The sequence below is a fragment of the Microcaecilia unicolor genome, chromosome 1 (assembly GCF_901765095.1).
Source record: "Microcaecilia unicolor chromosome 1, aMicUni1.1, whole genome shotgun sequence".
Lineage (NCBI taxonomy): Eukaryota > Metazoa > Chordata > Amphibia > Gymnophiona > Siphonopidae > Microcaecilia > Microcaecilia unicolor.
In genome coordinates, this window is record NC_044031.1 from 178,954,237 (window position 1) to 178,966,871 (window position 12,635).

Below are 12,635 nucleotides of genomic sequence, written 5' to 3' on the forward strand. Positions count from 1 at the left end.
GAAATTCGGAAGTAAAGTGGAAAGAAGGCACTGTGATCAGTTATTGCAGCTATTCTCCTGGGGGGGGGGGGGGGGGGGGGTCATTGACTCCTGCAGCATCTCTGCCTTGTGCTTTTGAGAAAAAAAAGTCTCCCAAGAAGACATCCTCTTTCCATACAGAACCACTTTCTTACACCACAATATTCAAACCCCACTTAAACCACCCGCTTAAGCGAAATCTTGTTTTGGTTAAGTGGAAGGAGTCTTTGCGCCTATTACGCTCCCCCTCCCCACCCCTACCCTCACCCTCCATCTGTGAAGTATTGGGAAGAGAGTTTGTCGTCCCAGCCGTCCGCGCACCTGCCGTGTGTGAACAGTATCTATGTACCTCGCAGCTGTTGTCTTGCAGCTGCTGCCTCCGCGCGACCGCTGTCGCTTTCGCACCACCCCTTTCCAGGGCGAACGCTGCTGGAACCGCCCGCTCTTGCTGATAGCCTATCAGAGGCAGCGGGTGAGCGCGCGGCACAGTCGACACCTGCGCGAGCACAAGCTGCGGGTGCAGGCGCAGCAGGAGCCCTGAAGTCGAGGTTTGGCGCGAGAAGGGCGCTGCACCTGCTTTTATTAAAACACCGTTAGCGGGGCCCGCTTTATCTCCTCTTCGCCTCACCTCATACTCTCGTCCGCACATCTGCTACTCCGACCTCTTTCTCCTCTTCCAGCTCACTCCGGACTTTCTTCCCCAACATCCACCCAGGCAAACTTTGATGGAGAATTTCACACCGCGCTGGAAAAATGCCTGTGATGAAGGGATTACTGGCACCCCAAAACACCTTTCTGGACACCATAGCCACTAGGTTTGACGGCACACGTAAGTCTTTCCTTTCCTCCTCATTCCCTAGTGCTGGCCGAGATTTCAGATGAGATTACTTGACCTGTAATGCGGCTCACGCGGAGCACCTTTCTATATTGGTGATGCACATCTTGATACCGTATCGCTATCGATTTGCCAGTAAAGGTCTAAACAGGGACATTTGTGCGCGCTCATCATGTCTTGTAGCTCTGCTTTTACCTTAGACATCTACATTCTAGGTACCGTTGGACTTTCACCCTTTACCTTAGTTTTATCGTTAATTGTAAAAGTTTATTTTCCACAATGCACGCAGTATGCACGGGATTAGAACATGTTTGCTGTAAGGAGTTTTGTTGCTGGTGCTGTTTTTACGTTTCTCTGAGCTATGAGCAGATTAATAATGTCGGTTTTGTATATTTTGTGGTTTTAGAAAGTTTTAAAAGGCTTTAAAAAGTTGTCTCTTCGAAACAGAGAGACTGGGAGCGATGTAAGCAGGTTGCTGTCGCCACTTCTTTCCTTTCAGCACCACAGACAGTTCTCGCAGGCTCTAGTATGTTTTGCTACAATTTGGAGCTCCGCTGGATATTATCTCGTTGCAATTAATAAGGAAGAACCGAGGAGAAGAGGGAAGAGTAAGGAAGGGGGGAAATGGGACTTGATATACCGCCTTTCTGTGGTATTTTGCAACTACATTCAAAGCGGTTTACATATATACAAGTACTTATTTTGTACCTGGGGCAATGGAGGGTAAAGGAAGCAGGGCTTATGGCGGATATAAGCTTGTTAAAACACTCCTACAAATGTTTATGGGAGAAATGTATGGCTTTTCTATGACCCACACACTGTGTTTCACGATGGTTACAGCAGTGCAAGTGGTAGGGGGTTCTCTGTGTGTCTGGCAAATTAGGTTACCGTAGCTTTAGGAGTCTAGCCTGGGATTTTTGCCTTGTGCTGCTGTTTTTAGCTCAGAAGACAGTAGTGTGGGCCCATGCTTTTGTCTGCGGTGTGGTAAAATGGATATTTGCTGCTTAGCACAACTAAGTTGATTACATACTGAGAATCTTTTTTTTTCTGTAGAAAAAGTGGGAGTGCACAACCAGATATGAAACATTTGCTGAATGGGGTTCTGTGCAAAGAAAATGCTCTTTTGAGAACCCTGAAAAGGTAGTGTGCTATATTAAGTCCGTTGAAGTGGAAGTCAATTCAATAAGGTGACAATCAGAAAAAAAAATCACTAACAAATTACACAGATTTCAAACAATAACTTCTGGCTAGTGTGAAAGTTAGGTAGTTTGATATTAATGTACCTTTGCAACTATCCAGAGTGAATTATCACTGTCTCCTATACTAGTAATCAGTGAATATTTAATTTGGCTGCACACAGCCGTTAAGCTGTAAACCTCTAGAAACACTTTCATGTTGATTTTAGGAAAGAAAATAAATAACAAGAGAGGAAGAGTAATTCTGAATAACAGGAAGGTAAAATCGAAATATCAATATGAAGTATCCCATTCATTTAATTGCTAGATACATATAATAGCCACTGTAGATCATGCTTCAACAATATAATGGCAAGGAATCTTCTCCTTACATTTAATAATATTGTGTTTAATGTGTGGAGTCTATATAATTTATCATTTACTTCTTTAAAACTGCATGTCCTTCAGGTTATTACTAAGTCTTCCGCAATATAGTACACATATAAATCACATGAAAATAAAGGATAGAAACATTTGAAAATTATAGCATGCATATATAATAATTATTGAAATGAGATACAACTAAATTAAATGTTTCCAGTTCTCTAGATTTCATTACTTGAATAATGGTTGATATCTAAAGCAAGCATTCTACCAGGTTGTTTTCATGAAATGTAAAACCATTTTAGCTGTGCCCCCCTTGAAGGGCTAGCTCCCTGACACACCAGACCTATCTCACCAATAAACCCTGCCCCTGACATCAAACCCTTGTCTCCAGGAGTCCTATCCTTCCCCTATCCCACCCTCCTAGGGGCCTCATTAATAGTTGAGGGGGGGTCCCAGATAGAAGTGGTCAGTCTGTCCTGCTACCTGAGTCAGTGCTGCCATCCTAAATAATGTGAATGACCCATAGTGGCAATCTTGTACAACTTTCTGCAGTATGTGCTTGTGAGGGAGTGAGTGGTATAGTGGCAGGTGTCCCTAGTAACACTCGCTCACTGAGGCTGCAGTTTAGCCATCTTATGGTAGGTTTAGGAACAGAGTGGATCAGAGAAATCCCATGGCAAGAGGTCTCCAGGAGAGGTCCTGAGGGTACAGATCCTCACAGGGTAATCTGTCTTAGATTAGAGTACCTGGTGGAGTTCAGGGGAAGAAAGTTGGTCCTCACTTAGATCTTGTATGCTGAGGGAGAAGAAGTTTGAAGTTTATGCTTGAAAGTACTCTAGGGCTGATTGCTTGTAAGAGATAAAACTGCAAAGGTAGACTCAGAATCCCTTGGTTGCTGAACTATGGTTATAAGTAATGAGACATTGTATATGGAAGAGAGTAGCCATGCCATTGGTAGACTATTGAAAGTGAAATTGTGTTTGAGAGACTTCCATGAAGAGTATTGAAACTGTGAGGAAACAGGTTTGTTTGTATACAGTAATAAAGTTTTCCTTTTTGACCTTACACTGCCCTCTGGTGTGTTTTCTGAGGGTTGTATTGTTTGTGTATTGTATTATGTTTTGCTTATTATATTCTTTTTTTTTTTTTTAATTGTAAACTGTTTTAAAACTTGTGTATTAAGCATCATATCAAATCAATAAATCAAATCAAATTAAATCAAGTCAAGCCTTGTCAAGTCATACTGTTATATTATTGTGGCAGTGGTGGGATCTGAGCTTCTGCGTTAAAGGTTTTGTGGCCTTAGTACAGTTGGGGGGAAAACATTTTTTATAAAGCTAAATAAGTTAGCTATGCCTTAGAGACCTAGGGAATAAAATAGTTAGCAAGTGCTGGGCAAGCAGGCTTTTTCTGTTTGGCAATTGTAGTATCCCAGAGTGCTTCCAGAGCAGCAGGAAAATCTGGCCTGAAGGGCAGAAGAAGAGTATATGTTTGGGGCTTCAGAGTAGCCACTGAGCTAGCAGAACAGAGAGAAAACAGAAAGTTAAGAATGATTAGCAAGCTAATCAAGCACAGAGTATGCATCTGAGGGTAATTGACAGAGAATCTGGTTCTGGAGCAAGGAAAGCTCCCACAGAAAGTGAAACCAAGAACTGCTGCTGGTGCTGGAGCAGCTAGGGAAAGCCGGTCTGGATTACAGAATGGAGCTGGAAACAGAGCTGCTATTTTGCTGTTGAGAAGCTGAACTGCTGCCAGGGAAACTTCAGAAATCTTGTCTAGAAGCTGGTGTAGGGTTTACAGTGGTAGCAGCACGCTAGTTTGGCACCCTGCCTGCTGAGCATTGGGTAGGAATACTAATGTCCCTGTTTAGCATGTATTCGCATGCTATTAGCATTCAGAGTCAGCGAGCACATTGTTATAGGTGCTCACCAGCTCTGATCCTGGGACATAGGCAAACACAGGCGCTAATGGTCTCTAGCATCCACGTTTGCTTTTGAACTTCTGAGCCATACTTACTTACCAGCTTTCAATACAGCACACAACTTGCAAGTGTGATGAATCTGTACATGCTCAGTGAGTTATGTGCAAATGATCACAGAGGTTTTAAGGTCAATGAGTTTAATGAGTGGCTTACTTGCCTTATCTATTGTCTTTTTAGCTTTTTGACCAAGTAGGTGACACCTTTGAGAAACACCTCTTAGGTGTGTAGGCACCCCATTTCAGCCTAATCTATGGCTATATATTCATGTTTTATGATTTTAATTATGTATGTCATAAGATTTTTATATATCCATGTTTATGATATGAGTTTAATTATGCATGTTATAATAGACTTGCATATGGTGTTTTACCACACTTTTCCTAATTTATTGTGTTAGTACTGTCATTTTAATTGTTGTTTTGATTATTTCCATTATGATATTACTAACGCATTTATTGACCATCCCTATTTGCCCCTGACACAGCCCTTAGGAGGGCAAAACATGGCCGTGTTGGGCTTTTTAGTGTTTTAAATATTATTTTGGTAAACAAACGTCTAAAGATGGACAATCTCTACTTCAGGAAGCAGGTGAAAGCTTGGCTCTTCAACCAGGCCTTTAATGGAAGAAATAACTAATTTGTTAGTCTCACTTGAACACACAAGGAGTGACATGGCTGCACATACTATCCACTCCTATCCTAGCTGAGATAATATTTAACCATTTTTCTGATGTCATGTGCACCTTTTTTTTTTAAAAGGTCACCTTATTTTCTAACTCCTCTTACTCTCTTACCTATCTATATATGTTCCATCTTTGCTTATACCCTACACTATCAATTAAAATGCTATATTACATATTGTGTTGGCATTGTAAGTAGTATACTATATATGCCATACTTTGTATTGTTATTTGAATGTTTTTACTGCTGTAATTGTCTGTTGCTCATGTTTGATCTATTTTTATTGTACACTGCCTTGAGTGAATGCCTTCAAAAAGGTGGTAAATAAATCATAATAAATAAATACATACATACATACAATCTTCATTGTGCTGCTGTTTCTTGGTGACAGATTTCCTTTATTGACTTGCTGTTTGTTACTGCCATCTTGCAGATCATTTTCCTTGCTGCTTCTTGGTTTCTATTATTTTATACATTGTTATAAGAAAATAATTTAGATTATTTGATAACCTTACTCTCCTTCTCTTTATTTTACTGATCCAATATGGTACATCCTATGTTACTAATAATGCTCAAGGCACATATTATATTTAGTTGATAACAACTACAATAACAGTAAACAATGATCAAAGGAACTTTCCATAGACATTGAAAGAAAGTGATGCTTCTGGAACTTTGAAATAAAATTATAACTTAGTGTTATGACTAGAGGCTCGCTGAATTTCAGGTTTGGTGTTGGATTTGGCACTAGAACTGACCTAAAATCTGGATTCCGGTTTCTGCAGAAAATTCCACTGCATTTTCAGCAGAAACTGGAACTCTCTCCCTCCACCCATACCCGTGACACTCTCCACCCCCCTTGGGCCTCCCGGGCTTACCTTAAGAAGCTCTGGTGATCTAGTGGCCTCTTCAGGGCACGAATAAAGCTTATTTGTTCATTTCCAGTGCCACTACTGAATCAAAATGTCTGCCAAGACTTCACGTGATGGCCTCGCGAGACTGCCATGAGAGGTCCTGGCAGCTGTTTTGAGATTTGCAGTGGCATAAGCAGGAGCATTCTCCAGTCACTCCTGCTTATTCTGGTGCCAATTTCAAAATGGCTGCTGGGACCTCCCACTGAAGTCTTGTGTGGTTGCAGTCATTTTGATTCAGTTAAAGCACCAATCATTAATGAGTAGGCTTCGTTTCTGCCCCCCAAGGAGGCCACTAGACCTCCAGGACTTGTTAAGGTAGGCATAGGCAGCCTGGGGAGTAGTTATTTGCTGGGGGGGGGGGGAGGAAGGGGCGGAGGCCTGAAGGGACCCTGATTGTCTCCTGCCAGGATGGGGGCATGCGGGGAGGGCACAGTGGTTTTGGCTTCAGCTTTGATTCCAGCTGAATCCGAGTGGCAGACTTCAGCTGCGGATTTGATTTTGGCCAGAACCAAAACACATTGGTTTCGGTAAGCCTCTAGCTATGACCTGGTTACTTTCATTTGTATTGTTTAAAATCTGATTTATGTACTATCTATAAGAACAAATTGAATGCTACATCTTCTTGCTACCATGGCTCAGAATATCATCCCTATTTTCTCCACAATATTTCCTTTTTAAAGCAGCCTTTTTTCTTTTTATTGCAGTGTTATTTCCCTCTGATGGGATAGTTTAATTGTTACAATATTCATAATTCAACCAAATTTCAGAAATCCTGTTCATCTATCTTTTTGACATCACAATAGAAGTGAAGCATGAATGAATGTTTTTTTACCCCCCCTACATTCATATTCAGAGTCATCAAAGTTTGTTGCTAAAATCCAATTGAAATACAAACCAGTATACTTGATAAATTCATCTAGGGATTTATCCATCAGAAAGTGTTGTACATCACTGTTTCTTTTGAATATGTTTATTATGTTAAATTGTTTGAATCACTAGATAAAGTCCTATACTGCTAAGCTACCCTTAATGTACGTGTATTTCTTTTAATAACATTTATGAAACAAATTTCACAGAGATAGCAACAGTAACATAGCAGATGCAGAGGTGGTTCTTCAGCGCATCCACTCAATACACATACAAATAAACAACCCCCACCCTCCCAACCCCACTTCACCCCAACTGTTGTAACTTCCAGGTTTGAAAACTATGCCATCTTCTGTCCAGTTGTCCCAATTTAAAATTTAAAATGGCATCTAGCCAAGATATGGTATATGGCATACCACTGGTCCAGTTCTTGCACCATTAGATTTCTACTGGGAGGGCAAGCTCACTTCCAATGTGCAGCCACCACAATCCTCACAGCCATCATCCCCAAGCAGAAGAGGAAGTTATGATGAATTCTACTGTTTGTTTGTTATTTGGTTTATCTAAATACTAGTAAAAAAGGCCCGTTTCTGTTAGAAATGAAACGGGCACTAGCAAGGTTTTCCTCGTAGTGTGTATGTTTGAGAGACTGTGTGTGAGATTGACTGTGTGAGAGAGAGTGAATGTGCGAGTGTTTGTATGTGACAGAGAGAGACTGAGACTGGGTGCGAGTGTGTCCGTGAGAGAGAGAGTGTGTGTGTGAGAATCAGAGTGTGTGCCAGGGGCCCCTCCATCCCTCAAAGTTTCAGGGTCATGAGAGAGAGTGAATGTGCGAGTGTTTGTATGTGACAGAGAGAGACTGAGACTGGGTGCGAGTGTGTCCGTGAGAGAGAGAGTGTGTGTGTGAGAATCAGAGTGTGTGCCAGGGGCCCCTCCCTCCCCCCTCCATCCCTCCAAGTTCCAGGGTCATCCCCCTTCCCTCCCTCCGAGTTTCTCCCGACGTACAGGGCTATATGTGCAGTTACTCGAGGCTGGACTTAGAAACCTCCCAGAACTTGATACTGTAAAACCTGGCATCATCTGTCCTGGGTAGGAGAAATTCAGCGAACAGTTCTGCTGGGCCATCTGGGTCTGTTGTGAGTAGGAGAACCTTTCTTGTGTTCCCATCTTCAGCTCAGGCAATTCTTTGTTCTGAGGATCCAGTTGTTTGTTAAAAGTTTGTGACTCAGTCCCGTTTAGCATAGTGAGAGAGCAGAAGTGGCTGTAGTGCTCCCATTGACAGCCAGCATAGAAAAAGAAACGATTAGGGGTAGAGGATGTATGGAGAAGAGAAGATCTGCAGCTGACTGTATGTCAGGACCAAAACTGTCTCCCAGCCTTCTTTTGCCATTAGTATCACAAGTGATCAAAGTTTATGTATAGATACAGAGAAAAAAAACGGAAAACAATAGAATCCCCCTCACCAGTTAGCAAAAGTCCTTGCAGAGGGTTTTTTTTTTTTGCCGTTTTGATTAGTTTCTGGAGTCCTCTGACTTCGTCATTCAACCTGCACCATGCTCTCTTCTATTAGCGTAGCTGAACCCGTCTTTCTTATTGAAAGAAACTGGCTCGCCCTGAAGGAGGACAGAGCTTATTGATTGGCTGATTCCTCTTAGTAGGCGGGTCCTATCTTAGCATTTTCCTACGACTGTTCAAGTGTCCTTCTACGAAACAGCACGCCCTCAACAATGACGGGCTTTTAGATTGTCTGGTTGCTGAGGAGGCAGGTCTTATTTTAACATATTCATAATAGTAGGGACTCTGCTGCCCCTTGTTTTACATGCGGGTACGCTTTGGCTGTGTTGTGCACAATTGAGGTGTTTCAAAAAAGGCAGCCTACAGTGAGGAGAGGGTGGGCTGCGTAACGGTGAGCGACCGGCTGCGGAAGGGTGGGTGAGGGGGACTGTGGGTGGGGGGACGGGTTGCAGAGGTTTTTTTCTTGTGGCACGGTTCTACTATTTTCTGGGGAGCTATGTGTTTGGGGGAGGGGATTGGTTTATGCGCCGAGGGGGAACTGACAGCTGTGTCGCAGGCAGGGGGAGGAGTGTTTCCCTACTCCTCCCCATGCATGGCTCGCATTTTTATGTGTTGCGTGACGTCCGTGCACTCCTCCCCATGCCTGGCTCGCGGTTTTGTGTGTTGCGTCCATGCTGGAGACGTTCGGTGAGTGTCATTGTTCCGCCTTCGACGTCTTCACATTTGACGCGTGGGCAGGGCAGACACTCATGGGTGAAAGCGATCTCTGCCGCCTCACTTTTAGAACATTGGGAAAGTGAGGTTGCATTAGAATGTTGGAGGTGCGTTTTATATAGAGAGATGAACACATTACCTCTTTTCTTCAGCAGTTGAGATGGTTACCTGTGCAGGACAGGATAAAAATTTGACTTTTGCTGTTGGTCCATCAATGTGTATACTGTGAATCATCTCACTATCTGATGGACTGTCTTTGTTTGTATCATCCGAAGCGGGCGCTTCATTCCGAGTGCTCTTGCAGGTTGGCGGTGCCTGTCTTTTTGTCTGGAAAATACTAGGAAAAAAATATTTCTTGTAGCTGGTCCTACAGAGTGGAACAAACTCCCTAGTGCCCTTAGGAGGCAGAAGAACTTTGGACTCTAAAAAAAAAACCTATTGAAGCAGCATTTTTTGATGCGAGTTGTAAGCTGCTCTCATTATAGTGAGGATGCCACACAGTGAAGAGCCTGTTTGAATTATTTGTTATTTTTATTGTATTGTTTTTATACTGTGCAAGCAATTTTTTTATCCCCCTCTGGATAAGAGTGGTTTATAAATGATAGTAAATGAAATCCTCAGACTCCTTCAGGTCCTGAAGTCTCTGATTCAATAGAGTCACCTCCATATCAGGAAGAAGTGTTTTATTGAAGATTTGCAAAAACATGTGGAAAACCTGCTCCCAGTAGCATTGAAGAACAGGGCAAAACCACCACATATGGTTATAGGTACCCCTCCCACCACACCCCCACAAGCATAGCACTGAAGCCAACCCATATATTTTTTGCAATAAGACATGTGTGTAGTACCAGTGGAGTAACACTTTACAACCATTTTCCACCATGAGGGCAAAGACCCTCAACCCCTTAGTAAACAGACAAGTTTCCTTCTAGTCTGTGGGGCTCAGCACCCTCCCCAGGTCTTTCTACCAGAGCTCCATATACAGGAGCTTCTGAGCTCCCTGCCCATTCAGAACACTTATAAATTAGCAAAATTGCTCCCCGCTGGACCACTGGAACTAAAAGCATTTCAAAGGCACTCCTTCCCTGCTGCAAATCATGAAGCACACATAATGCCATACCTGCAGGTAGGGGAAAATATTTCTGGGCTCCAATCCATAATGTTGCTGCAATTCAACAAAGGATCTTACTTGCCCATCCCATAATTGACCCACAGAAGCCAAGCTGCCTGTCTCCCATCCACAAAATGGCCTGGTCCCTCCCTGGGAAACTCCATATTTCCTCACCGAGGCATGTACCAGGAATAATTCTTACCCTCTATTAACCTATCCCTCACCCCCTTCCAAGCTCAATGTAAAATCACAATACAGCAGATCACTCCTAGTCCACATTTGATTACCACGAGGCTGCCAAGGAAGATGCACTAGCCCCGTGTCCTCTGCCCTGTCCTGCTCTAACTCAACCCACTGTTTCACCTCTTTCAACTGCCAAGCCATAATGGCCCATAATTGAACTGCCTGGTAATACTTGTATACATCTAGGACTGCCTATCCCCTCTTGCCTCACCCAAATAAAGCGAGAAAGCTGCCACTGCAGTTTATCTAAAACATTGGAGGACACTGCAATGGATATAGTGGAAAATAGATATAACAAGTAGGACAATATTATCATCTTCACGGTTTCAAGCCTACCCTCAGATACCTGTCAAGAGCCAATCCTTTGAAAGGGGATTTCACCTACAAAGCACAGTTAGCTGTTCCACGAGGAGCATAACATTCAAGATTTCTGATTTTTTTCCATGTTAATGCGAAAGCCAAAGTCTCTCCTGCAAGCCTCCAGCTACATCATATTGCTGGACAAGGAGTCAGCAGGGTTAGTATAAACAGAATATCATCAGCAAAGAGGTTAATCTTTTGGGACCTCCCATCCTGCACTCCATGAATTAAGGGCTAACTTTGCACCTTCTGCGCCAATGGATCTATTACCAATGCAAAAAGCAAAGGCAATAGTGGGCACCCCTGCTGAGTGCCGCAGTGTAATTATAAGGGCACTGAGTACCCACTATTCACCTAGACTCAGGCCAAGTGGCTTGTATGTACCATCCTACTCCACCCCTGAGACTGGGGTCCCAGACCCAACCATTCCAGAACACAGAAAAGGAAGGGCCATGAGACTCGGTCAAAAGCCTTTTCAGTGTCCACTGCTAGGAGGCACAGTTCTTGCCTGCTATTCCATACCCTGTGAATTTTGTCACCCATCTGGTGACCCTTCACAAAGCCTGATTGATCAGGTTGAATCAACCCAGGTAGCAATACCATAAGGCAGTCTGCTAAACCCTGTGTAGCTCAGTACCAACCCCCAGTAATCAAACAGGCCTGTATGAACTACAACTAGCTGGGTTCTTCCCTTCTTTATGAATCATGGTCATTCCTGCCAACTTCATAAAGTATGGCAAGGGTAAGCCCTCTCACAAACTACTGAACAATTGAACCAAGGGGGAGAGCAGCAAATGCTGATACTTCTTACAAAATGAGACAGAGAAGCCATCCAGTCCTGGGGATTTGCCTAGCTTCATGGTTCAAAGCGCCTGCTGCACCTCCATCCCCATGCTCTAATATCTCTCCTGCCCTCTATTGTAACTTACCAAGCTGCAACCCCTCCAAGTATGCATCATCTATATGCTCCCCATCAACCTAGTTTCTGGGGTATACAGTTTCTGAAAACAAACTCCATTAGGGATGCCCTGAGCTGATCATCTTCAACAATATCCACCCCCCCCCCCCTCCCGGCAGGCAGAGTATGTTATTCCCGGTACACAATATACTTGTATTTTAATGCTAAAGTCATTATAATAATTTATTGCAGTGTCTCATCACTTAGAGTCTTTGTGGTTCATGTATTATGTTTCATTTGTAGCTTCCAAAACAGTTTATAAATGGCACCATGATGTAAATACAGTAGCAAAATTATTCCTGTGAGTGTTGGCTCACTGCTAGTAGTTATTCAGATCTATAAATTATATTATGTGGAGGAGAATACACTGGAGTACATTTTAGAATAGAATTCAAAATGCATGATATTTTAAGTTGCATAAATATGTTTGTACATCTAATTCTTTAAAGGGCTCTTTAACTGAAGTGTGTTAAGCTTCTAATGTGCAAATTAGAGAAGGTTAAACACTATTGCAGAATTGCAGTAATAGCTACCACAGTGGCATACTGGTTTGCATGTGCTAATTCAGTGGTAAGGGGCAAGAACTAGATGGGTCATGGGCAGAGAATTGATAGAGACTGCATAATGCAGTGAGCACACAGTACTTAAAGCAGTAATTTTCATTTGTGTAGTTAACACAGCTTCATTTGGCATCACCTCAATAGCTTCTACACACGCTAATGCACATGTTCATGTGTTAATTCCATAGGACATTCTGGACAAGTCCCCAATAATTAGCATAAAGCATTTGCACTTAGTGCACCCTAACAGCAGAAATCATCATGCATTAAGTCCAAAAGATTAACACACTATGGTAAAAGACTCTCTAAAGGTTTTG

At 42.8% G+C, this 12,635-nt stretch overlaps 1 protein-coding gene across 1 annotated transcript in view; it reads left to right on the top strand.

Moving 5' to 3' along the window:
* Positions 1-692: 692 nt before the first annotated feature.
* The window catches only part of KCNH8 (potassium voltage-gated channel subfamily H member 8), a 588,306-nt gene continuing 576,363 nt past the window's right edge, over positions 693-12,635 (top strand). The window contains exon 1 of the mRNA XM_030202709.1: positions 693-847. Within this exon, the coding sequence (XP_030058569.1) occupies positions 772-847 (76 nt within the window). The 5' untranslated portion in view covers positions 693-771. The remainder of the gene's footprint in view (positions 848-12,635) is intronic.